Here is a 19,014-nt window from a genome sequence, read left to right as displayed (position 1 = left end):
ACCAACGTGTTTAATCCCCAGCTCTTTTCTAATACTTCCCAGCTTTTCACGCTGTGAGATCAGGGGGGGCAGTGAGGAGGGAGGGGAATGTAACTTCACCTTTAGAGGCCTTTCTCCTGGCTGGGAAAGAAGACGGGTACGTGCAAGTCTCCAGACTTTCTTGATGTATGTTAAAATAAGCCCATGCATTCATTTTACTTGGGTTTGGCCCCTCATAGTTCTGTGCTTTGTCTGCACTCCTGTGTGCTCAGCAGAACCGTCTGTCAGGAAGGCAGAGTGTGTCACAAAATCACGAACCCATCCAGGTAGCCTCGTTGAGCTGACTGAGGTTGTCACAACTAAGTGTTCAGCCTAATAAAACCACAGCAGAATCATTTAAAAACCAATTTTTGTTCTTAATGCAAAGTGTTTTGACAAACGTATAACACAGAACATGCTACCAAGGTTTTCTGTATTATCTAAATGTGTCTTCAAATTTTTAGGAAGTATTAATTAGGAGTTTCGGTCTCTGGTTTTCTGTTTTGCAAGAGGACAGAAATGTTTCAGAAGGTGAAGAAAACAGTGTGGAAGTATAGCTCTATAGAATCAATAGGTTCCCATCGCTGCTTGTTTGGTTAGTGGCTTACCAATATTGGCCTTGAACAGTATTGATTTAGTTTTCTCACTACTGCTACAGCATGACTTTGTTTTACACCACAGAGATGCAAGCTGCATGTTTTCAGTTCACAGTGATTTTCATGCGGGCTGCCTTTGGAATTACTAGTGTCATGGACACAATTATTGGCTTTGTGAAGAGGAGCTTTTGCTTTGCTGGTTATCCTTGCAATCTTTTCTTTCCTGCCTCTGATAACCCTGCTATGGTGTTGCTGATTATTGCTCTTTGTCCTTTTGCTTAGCATGGGAAAGCCTTTCCCGATGCTGTTTGGTTAAAGTTAGAGGAACGTGTTCTAAGGGTTGGGCCTTACTGCATTTCACAGGAACTTTGACAATTTAAATTACAGGGATGAGATGTAGAGATGCTGAAGGGCTATGAGGAAGGCCTAGTTTTGGTATAGTCTTGAAGTGTGGAGGACTACCCATATTCCCTGAAACTCTATAGGTGACAATGGCTTCATTAGATAGGGTGAACCAGTCTGACTGACACTCACTTAAACTGAACTGGATAAAAACCTACTGCTGACTGGAAGGTTAGTATTAAAGAAATGAATCAACAGAAAACACTGAGCTTTAATTCCAGTTATTCTAGACATGAGCCTTTTAGGTCTGTCGTGTTTGTTTGGACAATACTGCTATGCATGATAGGGAAGTCTCTAATGCTGCCACTCCACTATCAGTCATTTTTAGATGAGAACAGGAAGACCCAGATTAGGTCAGATGAGTGAAAGAACACTTTGGTCTTGTACCTCACTTCTTTGAAAGCTAAACATTAGTGAATGTGTTTCAAGGCAGGCAGGAAACAAAGGTACGTGGAGGGAGCTGAAACATAAGAGAGTCTTATGGAGGAAAGTTCTTGAACTGATGGTGTGGCACTTGAAGATGGTGATGCTGGAATGTGCTCACATTTCTTCCCTAGTCCCTGCCTTTTTGCCTGAATTATGCTGAAGTTGGTAGGGATGGACAAAAGGGTATGTTGCATTCATCCTTATTGCTCGTCCTGGTGAGTTTGCCAGCAGGGAGCAGACCCACGGTTTGACTAGCTGTTATGGTTTAATTGTAGCCTGCTTCTAATTACTCAGTAAGGAGAATATCGTTCTAGGGAGATCTGTATTTTCAAGTACTCTCCACATGGTGCTTTCAATGATGGACTGGTCTCTGTTTCTCCCCCTCAGTCTTGTTTTTACCTATAGTAATGAAAGGCTTGGACTCATGGCAACATTTCTGGTGGAGAAGCCAGTGGTTTTGGGGCTGAACCCAATGAGGGGAAGGATCTGGGTATTTAAGAAGAGGTGAATACAAGCTGAAGTATATTTGGTAGCAGGAAAAAGCATGCTTGAAAATGTATGTGGATTTTGCATTGGAGAAGTATGGGGGAGAAAGGACTTGCCCTATTGTTGAGGGAAGCATAACAGTATATGATGGGGAATCAAGGTCATGGAGAGCCTTCCAGCACCACCCTTCATTTGCAGAAGATGATGATTCTTCCTGGTTCTCCTCTCAGCTCATAGAAAGCTGCCCAGTGGTCTGACTATTTAATGCAACAATGATCAGATTCATCACATTTCACACATCTTCTCCAGTGGTTAGAGAGAAAATTACTTTATGTTATAGGCAATTTTAAGGAGGAAAAAAAAAATTCGGGGAGTACTATTTTCTCCAGTAAATTTACTTTTTTTTTTGTCTCAAAATCATCTATCAGCCAGGATGTTTCAATACAACTGAAATACTTACTGTTAAGAACACCTTAGTTTCTTAAAAATGAAATGCCATGAAGTGAAACATTATCAGAAAAAGTAATTTCTAGCTGGGTAACAGGAAAACTAATTTCAAAAATATTGAAATTGATAATTTGATTATTTTCACAAAAACAAAACTATCAGAAAAAAACAGAAAAATGTCTTTTGGATCAGCAATGCTAGGGTAACAGCAAATATATGTCTTCTGTTGTTCTGGAGGAGAGTTTACATAATTCTAATTCTTGGGCAAAAGACTGAGGTAACTTTTCCAGGATATCCCTGATACATGCAGGTTGGTTGAGAAGTTCCTACTGTGTCCCAGTCATGTGAGTTAAGGGTCTCTGCTGCTGGGTAACCTGGGATGATTTCCTTGCCTCTGAGATGATTACCTCCTTCCTGTTCAGGTGATATGGCTTGTGAAGACTTCAGGCTTGCAAAAGCACCCAATTTCTTAGTGTTTGGAGTGGACCGTGTTTCTCTCAAAATAGGAGGGTTTTTAAAAAGGAGTGTTGTAAAAGAGAAGGAAATTCCTACAGTTTTCCCAACCAAGCCACAGAAAGGTATTTTGTTTTCTGCTGTTGATATGTGACTGTGGCATTCAACAAGATGCCTCATGGGTGAAGACAGCCTGTGACATTAGTGGACTTCTCTGCCAAACACTGCTGTCTCCCTCTAGCCGTGATCAAAGCTGTAAAAAGGTGCTTGTTTGGAGTTCCTCCTACCCCATCATTCACTGTACTGATCTGAGCCCACATCAATGTTTTTAATTCCTAATATAGGGAGAAGAAATCGTACATAAACTCCTTAGTAAAGTTCTGATAGCAAACCGTGTCCTGCTTGGATGGACCTTCTCTCACAGCCTGAAATTTACTGGCATGTGCTTGGCTTTATACAGGTAGATTTCCAAAGCATTTGATGCTAAACTGTTCCTGGTAATAGCGCCCAATTTATGAATGCCATTTCTGTTTTCTTCCATGAGACAGCCCTGGCTATGATCTCGCTCTGCGGGCTTGTGTGTGATAAGCTGCTGAATTATACTGGCTGCATTTGCACTGAACGTATGCTTTGGGTAAAGGCACTGTTACCTCGTGTGGTCGGAAAGGACACCGGTTCCAGGAAACAAGCTATCCCTTCTTGCCCTCAGAAGACATGCTCAAGTCTTCCCTCCCTATTTCTATTACAGCCCAGACACAGCCTGAATGGAAAAACTTTTGAGAAAATTAATTTTAGGTATTGCTCTTTTTATTGATGGCCCATTTTGGTCAACAGAAGGTCTTGACCTTTCTCTTAGCTGAAATAGCTTCCTTTCAATTCAGACATTGCCTGTTTAGGGTCTCTCTGCTTTAGAGTAAAACTTATGTAAATATAAGGTTAGCAGTGGATGAAAGGGTCTTAATGTTAGGTTTTTAGCCATCGGTTGGCTCTGTTACATGATAGATTTCCCATCACAGGCGATCTGTGTTCTTGCTTGCTCAGATTCACACTAGTGCCAAGTGCTTAACAATGACACTATCTATCTTTCTGCACAATTTGCCAATTTTGGTTACTTCTGAAGCCCAATGTTCCTTCCTTACCCTTGTGAATCTCTCTTATAGAGATAACAAAAGAGTGATTGCTTTACCAAAATGTTTAGTGCTGATTTCTCTTTGTCATTTATCCCCTTTTTTTAAAAACTAGAGTGCTTACTCCTCTTACAGTAAAATAAAGATGTAGTAAAAAGTCACCATTTGTTGTTTACCATGAATGGCTTTTCAGATAATTGCATGAAATACTTTATTGCACTTCCACTTCCAGCCATGCCCTTAAAAGGTTTTACTTGCTGCTTCCTAGGCCTAGGGTCATGTTTTCAAAGGCACTTGATTGTGCTTTTTCCCTGCAGAAATCAGAGGGATTTTGCCAGTGATTCCAGGTAAGCTGGCATTAGAGCAGTGCTACTAAAACCCTCTCCTGCAGGTGATGAGAAATTTAGTCTTCCTTTCACAAGGTACATTTCAGGAGATACCAAAATTCTCCTCTTCTTTACCCCCAAGTTCATCTTGCATATCAAATATGGCTACATTTTGGTATTTAAAGAGTCCCTTGCAAAATATCACAAATGAGAGGTCCATATATCAGATTAATTATCTTGCCTTATAGTTGCCAGAGCTGCTTCATTTCTTCTTTGAGGTTGAATGTGATTTCTTACAATTAAATGTTTCTCCTCAACTACTGAGATATGTCTCACTTTTTTAAGTGGAAGCACAGCATTAAAAGTAAAATCAGAAGTAGACTTGCATACTTTATGTGTACTACCATAAATAAATGTGTTACTGTAAATTTTACAACAACCATACTTGGGGTATGTGGAAATGAGAGTGTTTCCTTAGAATTAATGGAAACTGAGTAATTAAGGTCATTGCAGAGTATCAGTGGTACAGCCATCTTATTTAGTCTGTATTTAATTTTGCCAGATCCCTGTGACTCAGCTACATGTTTACATTGTTTTCCTGATTATTTTAAGTTTAATGTGTACTTTAAAATGTAAAATGTTAATGAAGTTCATTGCTTCTGTTTGGCAAACTACAAACTAGAGGATTATTGTTGAATACAGTTGCTCCAGTCCTGCAATAGTTTATCTAAAAGATTAATTTCAAGGGGAGTCAAGTAGGAGCAGGTTTACTTGGAGAAAAAAGCACTGAGAAGGTTTCAGTGTTTGGTTTTGTTTTGTTATTTTTTCCTCGCCCAACCCTTACATCATACTGCTTAATTTTTTGGAATTTAATCTTCTGTGCTAAGAGCTGTCTTCAGTTTTTCCATGGATCTTTAAGTGACTGTTACTATGTAATAGGACTTTAAGAAATGTGTTTAATTTGGGGCTTTCCGAGGCAGGCACATTTTATATCTGCAAGTTTCAAAACAAGTGTATTTTCTCCTTTGACCGGTTGGTACTGATCCTCAGCTATGAGGCATAAAAATAGGGCAAGTGTCCTGTATTGCTTACTCAGCTGCTCAAGACAACTCTCTTAAAAAACATATTTGTCATGATTATCCTTGCAATTGATTTCTACAAGAAAGCACTCAAAGAATTAATTATTTTTAGTCTTTTGGCCACCCCTATGTGTTATTGTTTAGAACCCTTATAGTACCCTTTGAAAAGCACACATGCTCACTGGACTTAGTAGCTTTTCTTCTGCAAAAAGCAGGTATTTTGATCCAAAGAATACCTTTTTGAAAAAAATTATGGGGCCAGTCCTTTGGAGAAAAGCTAGCTAATGTATGGATTTTGGTGACAACAGGTAACAATGTGAGAGCAGAGGCTTCATCTGGGAGCTTCTGGTGAAATTCCAGCCCAGTTTAAAAGTTACGTTTAGTTAAGATCCCTCTTGTAGTTTCAGCTGGAAGTATCTTGCCTTTGTTTCACTTCAAAAGGGAAAAGAGAAGTGTATTTGATCCATATTATGTAAATATTTTATCCAACAAAGTTTCTGGAGTAAAATGTTTCTTTTGTAGTATCCACAGAAGTGTAGACTTCCAGCTGTATTGCAGTGGCCCCTTTGCAAATCACTGTTGTTGTATGATACTCCTCCTTATGAAGGAATCCAAAGAAGTAGCAGTCTTTCACCTTGTGCTTGAACGAGAGGACTGTTGGGTGACACCAGACTACCTTCACACATGGCGGAGCCTTCACATTTTCGCTGGACACGGGTTTAGCAACATTTTTATACAAGGTTGTCTGTAGTCTTGTCTTCCAGCATTTTGAAGGCAATAAGAAAGATGCTGAGGAAATTACCTCATTTCCATAAGATTCAACAGAAGCTTTGCTATCCAGTTTGGTAATTGAGCTTCACTGCTGAAGTAGCAGCTTGGGAAGACACTTGGATTCACTTTAACCTATAAGATCTGCAAAATATTCCTTTGGAAAGGTGCAAAGCTAAGGCAAATGCAGATTACCAGGGGTGGTGGTGTATTTTTGTCAGAGACTGGACTTGGTTTAGTTACTCTCTCTTGGAAGCTCTCCTTCTTCAGGGATTAAGGAAATGTTCAGTATTTACCACTTGTTATCGAAGTCAGCCAGAAGTAGTCCACTTACTGGCTGAAGCTTGGTTTCAGAATTGCAGGGCACACATGTAAATCACCAGCTGCTATCTTTCTACACCTCTATTCTCAGCAAAAATGTGTTCTCCTGCCATTCTTCGTTGATTGGATAATATGAGGGAGGAAAGGAGACAGAAGAGGAAAGCTGTGTTTTACTGTGAGAATGACTAGGACCTTTCATAACTAGGCTCTGGGTTAGATGGTGACCTCTGCTAGCAGAATATAAATATTATATATATTTATTATACACAAAACTATCTGTGTAGAAAATGAGTGCAATAATTAAATCTCATTTTGTTCTTCTTTCCCTCCAAAGATCAGAAAGGCTAGACTCTTTGATTAATGTGCAACAAAATTATTAACATGGTAAAATGTGGAAAAACAGGCTCTTTGTTATTACTACACAGACATTTGCTGTAGGGAACTGCAAATACTTTTTGTCCCGTCATTTGGCCTATTGCCTTTTGCTATTATTCCTTTATATGTAGCTCATTGGAAAATACCACATCTAGAAATTTAGATGCAACATTTATTCTCCCACATGCACCTCTCTTGCTTTATTGTGATGCAGAATACTGCTTCTGTGTTACTGTCTTGCTTTCTCAGTCAGTCTATGCACTCGTTTTCTTGCTCTTTCTATACTACATCAACTGCTGTTTGTTTTTCTCCTAGCAACCCACTGAGTTGCTCTATTGTCTCTGAGTCTAAGAATATGATTTCTTTTTCTTTTCATTGTAAGTATGAATGCTTGAGGTTGACGGCTGATGTTGAAAAATGAGACAAATTTCTCACTTACTAATACTTAATTTTGAGACTGCCCACAAAAGAACAAATTCTAGCTAAGATTTCTCCCAACACATCAAGGTCAGGAGGTTTTCATAGATCTTACTTCTATCCAAACTTTCTTAATTTGCATCGTTGGTTGAATAATATAACCCTCTGAGTATTTTCCAAGCCACTTACACCTAACTAATCACTTACACTTAATCTTCAGCATAAACCTCATTGATTTTATTTCTCATTGAAAACATCAGTTGTGGCAAATATGATTCTATTGGCTCATAGTCTACTAGAAATAAAATTATATTAAATGTCTTGTGGGGTGTGAAGAGGTTAAGTCAAGGAGAGTCATCTGAGAAAGTCATCCTGGTGTAAAACATAAATCTCTTTTATATTTAAACTACATGTCACCCACCAGCCAAAAATAGCAATGATCATTAAAACCCAATTTGCTGCTAAACATTAATAGACATTTATTACATCATAACAGATCTGAAAGATGGTTAAACAACTTTTTCCTATATCACTTCCTTGCAAAAATGTGTTATTCACCTGGCTTTTGCTGTTAATCTCACTTGCCAGTGATTTTAGTTTCATTTGATAATGTGAGCACGTGTATAGAGTTGTGTGTATAAGTGATCTCTTTTGTTATGATGACAATTACAATTTCTTGGTTCAAAACAAATAACATGTTACCATGCACTTGAGAAAGGAATAGTAAGCAAGAGCATAATAAAAATGTACTGGAGACATATTACAGAAGGGAAATCGATCACAGCTTTGCTGCTGTTTTCTCTGCAATTGCTTAGTCCAGTGGCACTCTCTCCCTTTTTTATTACTACATATAGTTACACGTGTGAGTAGTGACTTGGGTTGGAGTAAGTCGAAGCCTGAGGAAACCCAGTGTTGTCAAAAGTACTGCTTCTGATAATGAATGCAATTGTGACCCTGGTATTTCAGTTCATACATTTTTGTCTGTCATGTCCCTGCTGCTGCAGGCCCTGTGACACAAACCATTGAAGAGGTAAGGCTTTCTTCTTCAGCTCAGGAGCACACCGTGCTCTGTAGCTGTTGATATCTTTAACTTTGCTGTTTAACCTTAGTTTCCAAAGAGCTATAGAGCCAACTGGGCTGCAAAGGAGTGTGCCAAGTGGTACACATAAGGCAGTCTCTTTCTCCTTTGCTGAATTACAGGGCCCACAGAAGAGAGTTCGCTATCATCTTTGCAAGTCAGATTCTTCTCTGGCATACTTTTGGGGAGCAAAAAGCTCTGAAGGCCTGTGTGCCATTCTCCTGTTCATTGCTGATATACAGGGAGATGAAGTCCACCCATATGGATGCCTTCTGATGAGCCGCAGGCATATGAGAAATAGCCCTCACCTGCATTCCCCTATGCACCTCCCAGGAAGAAAACCCACTCCCAAAACCTAGTCTTGCTGTGATGGCAAAATGGCACTAAACCCTTCTCTCCCTCTATATTTGCAGCTGCTGGACAATTTGGGACAATGTAACTTAAAGAGGTCCTTTCCAGTCATGAAGAAGGAAGAAAGAAAATTAGAGCTGTTATGAAGGAGACAGAGTGGGAAGAGATAGACAGGGTGGAAAAATGAATATTGAAAATTAGTTTGAAGGCTACATCCAGAAGCATTTAGGAGTATTCCCCCTCTGATCCCACTATCATGCTTCATTTAAAGATGTGCTATTTGAACTCTCCTGGAATTTTCTGTCATTTACTTAGGCTAATTTTGTCCTTGGAGGCTGTCACTTCCTCAGATTAAAGCAAAACCAAATGCAGAACCTGTGCCATCACAATTATAGCCATAGTAAGACGCTTGAATAAGTGGAACCGGTACCTATGCGGAAGGTGAGACCTCAAAATACAAGCTCTGCTAATGGTAGCAAAGGGAAGTTATAATTATGCTGACCCTAGTGATAAGCTTGTCTCCATTTTCAGTGCATGCACCGCACATCTTTTATTTGTCACAGAAGAATTGCCGAAGGCTCTGTGGATTGCAAATAAGCATTATGAGAGTATTGTCAACCCAGACTTTCAATATCATGAATCATTCACAGGAAAAAAAATAGGATATTTGATTAAAAGTCATGCAAATTTGAAATCAAATAAATATGTTCACTTATATTTATTTACCACCGGCTTACTAAGCCTCTGAGCTGCATTTAGATCCTATTTTTTCAGCTTTTTTTTCTGTAAGGAGAAATTTACATGAAAAGAAAACTGAAATTTTCATTATTGCAAGGAGCTGCCACATACTAAGAGTTTTGCAATGAAATCATAAATGTTGGCAGTACTGTGAGGAGTGCTTGCCCATGTGTTATTTTCCCTCTATGAAGATGTGCTACAAACTAAAACATTTGAGAAAGATGGTTACGTAAGTATAATAAATTTTTGAGAAGGATCTTAAAAAAGTTCCCCAAAATTTTGCAGAACATTGCTGTGATAACCGCTGCATACAATGATGAAATAGGATTGTTTCAGGTGGTCAGAAGTTTATGGTACTGTTCAGCTTGCGTGAAGAGCTGCATAGCTTTTCCCAAGACATGCAGGGTTTTTCCCTGATGGATGTTGGAACGAGGGAGGGGCTGACTTGCTTCTGCCAATTGTGAGCTGTGTTAGCAGGTGGTGCTTAACCAGTGAGAGTATTGTGTTTTTCATAATCAATTTTCAGAAAGCCTTCTAATCTAGAGGGGGTAATACAGTACAAACATTTGCATATTTTACCACATCCTTGGATGATACCCTGCACCCTTTGAAATTTTGAATCTGTTATCATATAATTGCATACATGCAGGAACCTTGTGAATGATGTACCTTTCTCTTCTAAATCTGTAATGAAGTTTATTGCTGAGGATAACTAGCAGGCACTTAGAGAAAGTCTGGAGCGTTCAGTAGCTGTGATATTCATGCGTACTATTTGGTACAATCTTTCTGAGCTTTGGGACCACATTTCCAGGACTCTTCCTTATCTCTCTGTTCCTCCCCCTCACCCCCATCGTCCCATGCAAAGTCCCAAGATGTGTGAGTAGCTTCACTTTTAGTTGTGCTCTCTGGAAGAGCACAAAAGCCTTCATTTCACCTACAGGGGGGGGGGGGGGGGGGGGGGGGGGGGGTGAAAAAAAAAAAAAAGCTATTATATTCAGCTGTATTCGGGTGTGCTCTTATCAAAGGCTTGATTAATCTGAAATTAATTAACTCAGTTAACACTTCAGAGTTATTTTTGCAGTGATTCCTGAGTACATCTAAAGAGTTCTTTGTCACTTTGAATGGTAGTCTGAACAGGAGGTTGATGAGGGGTGGTTTGAGCTGACAGCGGTACATGAGAATCTAGGGTGAATGCAAACTTATTAGACCTTGTTGCTGTTATTGCTTCCTTTTATGGTTTTTAAAATGACCTTTCAGAGTGCTATGTAAGATATAATGGAGGAGTGAAGGGAAGAATGGTCTTAAACTTTCAAAAAACATGGATGAAATGCATGTTAATATATAGGAACGTGCAGTTAGGGGCAGAGGTGCAAGTGCTCCTTTTAAATCTTGCTTAGAAATAAGGACTTGAAAATACCTGGTAATTTTGTGCATGTGGGGTGAGAGAGTTGAGGAATTCCTTCTGAGTTCTCAGCCCCAGCAGAGGCGTAAGAGTGAACGGGAGCAGTGTCTATGGTATAGAAAGAAGACATAAATGTGAGGGGTTTGAGCCCGAGCTGGTGTGTCCACTCATCCTAACAAGGCTCACTGAGTCTCTTACAGTGCATCACATCTAGCAAACTTAAAACCTGAAATGAAAAGCCAAAATCCATGGCTGCCACTTGAAATTTTGAGAAACAAAAGCATCTTTTCCAGAACTCTGTGAGAAATCTTGATTTCACGAGCATTTGATGTATAGAATGAATCTTCTTCTGAGCTAAGTGTAGATAGAGGTAAAAGTTTACAGACAGTTCAGTCCATGTTTAGAAACATGTTCCTGAATTCTTAAAAATGCTTATGGAAAAATCTGCCTGTAAATAGCTATGTCCCTGTAGCAGCAACTTAAATTGAGTGGCTAGGAGTAAAAGTGTGTATGGTTCCACTGAAATTCCAGGAGTGTAGCCTGCTGCTGCCCTGCTCCCCCTGCGTTATACCATCGGTAATGTCTGTGTGACCTTTTATGTGGTTGGTTGTGTTGCTGCCACTCTGAAGTGACCATGAACCCAAATCCCAGGTACCTGGCATGGAACAGGATTTGAAACAGGGTAAAGGTGAAAAGAGATGGGAGGGGCAAAACTTTTTTTTTTTTTCCCTTCCCAATACTAGTAAAAAAGAAAAGTGTTTTGCAGACAACTCATGACCGAATGTCTTGCAATAATTCTTTTGTTTAGCCATTCATAATGGGAGTGGCAATACAGGTCACTCTTTCACTTAAAACCCCATTACTGGAGTTATTTCTTTTCCCTTGCTTCTCAGTGAAATTCTGAAAACGTGGTCTGGCATAAATAGTCTGGAGTAGCAGTTGCTGAGAATGGAGAACTACATCCATGGTTCCAGCTTGGCCCACCAGATTCAAGGAGTTTAATTACTTCCAAACTTTTTCCCTTGTAAACACTGATTTATTTCCACTGTTTGTTTGAAGCATCACACTTACTAGCAAGGACAATTTCTGCCAAAGCAGGAGATAAGTGCAGGAATCTTTTCTGTTAAGAAATATAAAGCAATCCTTTCATCATTGATTTGCTTGAGCTAGTTTTGTTGTGCACATTTTCACAGGTGGAAAGAAAATTTCTTCAAGTAAAGCTGGGTAAGAAAAACAGGGCATTTCTATCTGGCTTTTGCTAATCTCCCTTGTAAAACACTATTGCAGTTCCTGTGGCTGTACCCTAGCTGTCTAGATAATGCTAGATATCTGAGAAAAGAAGGCAGCTTTGCTGTGTGAGAATGGTAGTGTCCAGCTCTGTGCAGGTGCAGATTCTCATGTTTGGGGGAAGGCAGTAATTAGGTGGATTTCTGACAGGTCTGGCTTGCTTTGCTCTAAATTCTACTTTTAATTCAGCCTATCTGTTCACTCACTAGATGAACTGGTTTTCTTTTCTTTTTCATTCTTCCTGTAGACTCTTGACAGATGAGCTCAGAATATGTTCCATGTGCTGCTTGACATCAGCTGCTGAAGAACAGACTTGGGTAGCTGTTGAGTTTTTCAATGTATCTATAATGCTCTTTTATGAATGACGCCTTGATGAATACTTCACTGCTCATCTCAACAGCACGAGGCTTTAGTTTTCTTTGACTTTCTCCTATCTTGTCAGTACCACTTTGAGTTGGATTTTGGGAACTGCCAGCATGCAAATTAGATTTGAGTGATGCTTGATAGCAGATCAGATCATGGAGATGTCAGGGGTGTGGCCCTGTGGGCAGAAAGGTCAGTGAGCAGAAGAACTTTCCTTTAAATCAATGCAGACTTTATCATCTTTGTGGTTCAACTCCAAACCCCTTAGGTCAAGTGTAGGCCTCGAAAGTTTTCCAGTATGATGGTATATTGCCTTTTTGCATCAATGAATGTTACACTCTGCACTGAACAGTTCACAGATACTTGCTCTAGTTTTTTTTCTCTTCAGCTGTAGTTTACCTGGAATTAATCCAAAGAGAAAATGAATTTTTTTTTGCAGACCTCTTTCTGCATCTCATAATGCTGCTTAGGAGGTCTTGTGTGACCATTAAGAAAAAGGGTTGCTCCGCCTGTTTTCTATCTAGCTGTTTCCCTGCAAATATTCAGTTCACAAATGCACTATGATTATTTGATTACATGAAATACAAAACCATGCAGACTTCTGTAGCAGCACAATGTGTTTGGTTAATATAGTGGTGTCTCATGTTGTTAAACCACTTTGACATTTCTCCAGGCACGTTGTGGATTTGTTAATATTTGTGCATAAGCTTAAGCCTAGGGGGCTGAATTCTTTGTAGGAGCCGGCTTAAGGGCAAGGTTGTGCCAACCAGGGTGTGCAGACACAACCCGACAGGCTGTGTCTCTGGCTTGTTCTACTCTAACAGGAAGGAAAGCGGGGCTGGAAATATTGGGCCAGCTTTACAACCAGAGTAAATGATGCATGATTTTGAGCTACTCATACCATCTCTGTTTTGCACAGGAGCTTTGTGAATGGATGATGCTCTTTACATTAGGGCAAAATGTGGTTGCAAGACATAAGTTCCCAAAATTAGTATTTGAACTATACAGAGAGCAAATGAATCGTTTTGCTCATTCAGCCCCAGCCCATGAGACCACAGAAAAAAAATCCTTGAAACATATCATGCAAGACTATATAGACAAATAAAAGCAGTTTTAAAGGCTACTGTGTAAATAATTAGTTGACAACTATCCATTTTCTGGGATGGGTGGTATCATTAATTTATGACTTCTTGAGTTTATACCCAAAACTCTTTTGCTGTACCATAATGCTATCACTTTCTAACAGATCTGGATCAAGTTCTGGGTAATCTGTCTTAAACAAATAAAAATCAAAAAATAAACCTTCACTCCTTCACTGCTTGGCTGACCTTTTGCTTCAGGGAAGTGTAGCTTGGATAGCTTTCCTCCATCTCTGTATGTCTTTTCAAATTTTGTAGTACAAAAAAAGTGTCTTAGTTTTAAAACTTTACAGAGGATACTGTAGGAAAAGCATGAATAAGTGGTGGCCAGTTTGATGTTTACTAGTAGCCTTTTAAAATATAAGTGGAAAACTTAATTGCTCTTTGGAATGTATGATTTTAAATCTTCATGAGTCTTGTCCCTGTTTGGAAGACAGGGTTTAAATATTATCAGTGGTCGTTCTGATTAATCCCACCTCAAGCAAGTTTTAATTTTTAGGACGTCTATGAAAAAGCCACTTGACTGCATATTGACCTTGGGCTTCTTAATCACCCCAGTTACAGAGCTAAGAAAAAGCTTTGGAAACTAAATGCTACATTTGAGTGAGTTGCAGGGATAGACTGGGGAGGAGACTAGAGTGGAAGAATAAAATCTTGGCAGTGCAAGCAGGTATCAGAAAAAAATGCAGCTTCTTTATAGACTCTGGTTCTGAACAATGTGAGGTTTTATTTAGTTGATCAGCAAAGATAGGAGGCAAAACAAAGGCCACTTTGTCATGCTGGAGTTTCAGTAATATACCCACATCACAATGGCATGCAGCACAGTTTTTCATATGGCTTTCTGGCTCAAACTGGGTTTTGAGTAAGAACAAAAGTTGGCAAAAACAGCTTCTTCACTCAGAGAAGAATAACTTCTGTTGATTGGAGATTTTTTGGAGAGAATTTTAATTAGACCAGGGCTGTGAAGGCTGCAGAGTCTAGAGCGTTCAAAACACATATGCAATGTAGTTTTCAATTCCTCATATTTTATCATCATTTCAAAGTCAGTGAGGAGATAAGTCTCAAACTGATGCCGTGGTTTACCGCTGTATAGTTGTTTTTATAGTTTGAGTCACTGTGGCCATCTAGCCCCTTCTTGAGGGATGAAAATTATGGGAAGCTGGAATACTTTTTCCATTTAAATGTGCAAATGTTTCTATTCAAACATGGATTCGTATTTCCTCATGCTTTCTGTAAGTGCGTGGGATGGACAAGACTATTATTTTGAATTCCACAGTGGATAACTGTGGAGCTTGACTAGAAGTGAGTGGCTCAGTTACTGGCAGAAGGTAGCTATAGGGTAAGGGTGACTTTTAGGTTCTACTTGGGTTCAAAGGCTGCTCCAGATTCAATGATTCAAAGGACCCTCAGATGGGATAAAGAGGCTTTTAGGCATACCGTTGGCAGACATATTCCCAAACCGTATTACTGATCCCACTGCCTGGTATCTTTGCATCAGCCTCAGCAGAGGAGCTATGTAAAAGGAGGTGAAAGGTCTTTGCAGAAGAGTGCAATGCATGTCTACCTAGGGAAGCACTGTGCACAGTTTTTGCCCAAGTCATTCAGGACATGTAGCAGATTTTTGCACAGACAATTTTTGGCCAGCATGTCCAACTGTATTACATACTGCACAGCTACACATGCGGATATGCATGTGTATACATTGAAAAAACTTTTCTGTTTGAAGGGAAGTGGGAGGCAAGCCAAGGAGTGCAACTCCACCACAATTCAGAGTTGCATTTTCTCCTAAAGCACTGCACTTCCCATGCACGCTCACAAGTATGGCCTAGCCCAAGTGGTGAAGTGACCTCTCTTGTCAGCAGTTCAACTTGCATGCTGGCAAGTGTACTCTTTCAGGAGCTTGTATTTACTTGCCCTCCCTGTATTTGAGGGTTTTGGTTGGAAAAGAAGTGGCTGGGGTGAAAAATTCTTTCGGTTCTAAGAGATCAGCACAGAGCCTAGGCACCAGTTGAACCCATTTCAGCTTTGGGATTTCTGTTGGTTTGTGATCCATAGGCACCCAAGCATTTTCAGAAGAGTTGCAGCCTGTCTTAGAAGTCCCATATACGTAGGATACGATACAATACGTATGGACTTGCTTTTTCTAGTCAACTTTGAAGTCTGTGGACTCTCTAAACACATGGACATCATTGTTCAAAACTGCTCTCTAAAGCCCTGTTTTGAGAGAGGAAGCAGGACATTAGTGATGCACAAACTGTTTCTCTGCACAGGGACAAATTTTAATTTCTGTTGTGCATAGGTATGTGCATACATCAGAAGGGTGTGGGGAGGGAGTAGACGTTTGCCTTTACAGCTGTTGGCAGCAAAGAAACACAGCAAAACTTGATTGAAACCACCTATCTTATTGTTTTACTAACTGCATTTTTTTTCCTTTCTCATTTGTAGGTCTCAGACTCTGGACACTGGCTGTGGGATTTTTTTAATTATTATTTTTTATTGGTTTTTTTCCCCTTTTCGGATGTGAATTGAAGGCCGACAGTTGAAGTGTTGGAAGCCAGTGCAGGAAGACGCTCAATCTTGTTTTCTTTGAACCCTCGTTTACTGGGATACTTTCAAACCCTCCTTCACAGTCATGTGGTCATCACAGCTGCTGTTCTTCACAATGGTCTTAACACCGTTAGCCCATGGTGAGTGAGAGACAGTGTATATTTGCCTATGGGAAGGGAATAGAGAACAGAAAATAGCAAAGATTTTGCCTATGTCTTTTATCTAATAGTGTGGGGTTTTTTCCAGGATGTTAATTTCTCTCCCCATTTACACCCCAGGTCTTTGAACTCCCAGGCTACATTATGACTAGTTAAGTCCTGAAACTGAGAGTTCTGGTCACACATTAAGATTTCTGTTATTGAGTTCAGCTGCTATGTTAAGGCAGGCTTTCTTCCTTGTGGCCAAACCTATTCTTTTGGCTGTGTGTCTCTGGGGCTGTCTCTCCTGGCTTCTGTATGAAAATGAATTTCCCTTCTGTGAACACTGCTCAGTAAGAGGCTGCATGAGCCCCTTCAGCCACCGCTCCAAGGTGGAATCTTACCTCGCCGTCATGTTAGACTGTGATTTCAAGCATTGCAGCGGATACTTCTGTGCTGTGCTGAAAGATGGAGGTTCTCATAATCTCAGTGACCTTGAGCCAAGAAAAAGCAAAAGCGGTATAGTTACCTTAGCCTTAGCTAGTAGCATCAGAAACACCTGATGTGATGATGTGTGAGCTTTAGCAGAAAAATTTGGTCTTTTTTTTTTAGCCAGGAAAATGCTAAGTGAAATCTGACACGTTTGTTTAATTATTTGGTGTAAGATTTTGAGGCCTGGGGTTGTTTGTGTTTGATATGAGAAAGCCGAATGTACGCCCTAGAAGTAAGTTGCTAGATTTCATAAGTGCTGAAGGGTTCAGGAGCTCCTATTTGCACTGATGGTTGCTAAATGCCCAGAGCAGAGCTTTGGAAAATCTTTCTGCCTGATCTTCCTGATGCCTAAGTGGAAGGTGAGCTCTACCAAGGAGCTCATTTTAATTACAGATCAGTAGGAACATGGCTGTAAATAACATGACTCCCTGTATGTAGGCTTGGGCCCTGGCATTTAGAATATTCATCAGATCACTTCTGCTTTACATTCACTCTGCATGTGCTAAGACACAACAGCAAAATTTTACAGTGAAGGAGGAGGTTAAAAAATAAAATGAGTGTCAATGGCTGAACATATCTATTTATAGAGCACAACCTGTCTGGTAACATCATAACACCTTTGAGCACAAAGGTTATCTGCCCTACCATGCTTTAAGCAAAACTCCTCACTGACTTGAAATTTAAATGAATATTTAAACTGAGCCAACCAATTGAGGTGGAACGAAAGAGCCATGGGGCTCATTTTTCTCAGGAAAGTTGAATGGTAAATCTTCGTATATCATTATAATTAAACAATATTAAGAGTTAAAGCCATTAACAATTTAAATATGCCTCTGGCAGTTCTGTTTTAAATTCACAGTGCCACTGTAGTTGGAAAATTCTACCTGGTGGTCACAGTAAATGAAAATGTCACAAGTATCCTAGGAGCTGTAGTATGCTACAGATGAGCAAACACCAGAGGTGCAGAAACGAGGTGCCTGGAAATTTTTCCACCCTTTATGTTCTTCTACAAAGTAAATGTACAGAGTGGCTGCTATGGTTTTTGTAGCAGTCAGTCATGGCAAATCTGACCACCACACGTCTAACCAACACACATTTGTTACCTTATTCCTGTAAATTGCTAGTGAAAGTGTGGCAGAGGCTCACAGCCACCTATGAATGATGGAGAGTGATCATCTTTGATCTGAGCCAGAGACCTGGGTTTGGTTCTCCCAGTTTTGATCTTTAAGATTAGCCAGGATGCAGCTACCATCTCGAAACTTTGGTCTGTTGCCTTTCTTGGGGGAAATAGTTACTGAGTGTGTGTCTGGTTGTTTGAGGGTAATATATTCCTGATAATAAATTAAGAGAGACTGAAGTTTAGCTATGTGATGTTGTATTTGATGAGTTTGTTTGATAACAGCTAGCACGGGAAAGTCAAACCCATCCAGTCTCCCAAGGACTGAATGACGTATATACAAATTGGAGTTGTATCAAAGGTTGGAATAAGTAGTCTAATGGGCTTCCAAGGCTTTGAAATCAGAGACTGAATACCTGATGGCTTTCAGGTTATCTCCCTTGCTGCCCCTCTCCCTGCAAGCGCCTGCAGAAGTTTGCCTGAAGTGAAAGACAAACTGGTATCAATGCAGAGGTTCCTGCTAGCCCAAAGCCTGTATGGATGTGTTAAAACACCTGCCACAACCTCAGCTTGCTTATAAAAATAGTCCTGTTAAGTCTCACACGCCCTGCCCTTTTTAATAATTTCCTTTCACTGCATGAGGAAATCTTGCCTATTTTATTTTTAACAGGACCCCAGCACTTGAGTTCCTGTCTCGTGGGCTGGAGTCTGCCCTGTAGTGATTGCTGGAGTTGATACAAACTACTTTTACAGACTGACCTCACTGCTTCTCATTCCCTTTATGAGTTCCCTGACACAGTCCCTTCAGCTGTAGTAGCAGCTACATTATAGACAGCTTTCTTGGCCAGTGATGTCATAAATTTGTTGGGGCTTTTTAGTTGTTTGTTTTTTGTCTTTTAGGTTTTTGGTTTTGTTTTGGTGGTTTTGTTTGGTTTTTTTTGTGGTGGGGGGTCAGCTATCTCATTTATTGTAGTATAGTGTGTGTCTTGGTTTGTGATGACAGATGTGGAGTCAAAGGGTGTATGACTTCAGTGATCTGCATGATGAAAAGTAATCTTCCAGGATACTGCCCTGGTACAATGTCATCTTGTTGATAAGCTGTAGAAATAATGAAAGGGGTAA

General features: G+C 40.0%; 1 protein-coding gene across 18 annotated transcripts in view; it reads left to right on the top strand.

Annotated features, from left to right (window-relative positions):
- The window catches only part of ADGRL3 (adhesion G protein-coupled receptor L3), a 532,152-nt gene that overhangs the window by 166,014 nt on the left and 347,124 nt on the right, over positions 1 to 19,014 (top strand). For all 18 annotated transcript variants that reach the window (XM_054064759.1, XM_054064762.1, XM_054064751.1 and 15 more), the window contains exon 3: positions 16,045 to 16,286. In XM_054064759.1, the coding sequence (XP_053920734.1) occupies positions 16,232 to 16,286 (55 nt within the window). In that variant the 5' untranslated portion in view covers positions 16,045 to 16,231. The remainder of the gene's footprint in view (positions 1 to 16,044; positions 16,287 to 19,014) is intronic.

The sequence above is a fragment of the Cuculus canorus genome, chromosome 4, assembly GCF_017976375.1.
Source record: "Cuculus canorus isolate bCucCan1 chromosome 4, bCucCan1.pri, whole genome shotgun sequence".
Lineage (NCBI taxonomy): Eukaryota > Metazoa > Chordata > Aves > Cuculiformes > Cuculidae > Cuculus > Cuculus canorus.
The sequence above is the reverse complement of the archived record's forward strand: the minus strand, read 5'-3'. Positions and strand labels throughout refer to the sequence as shown.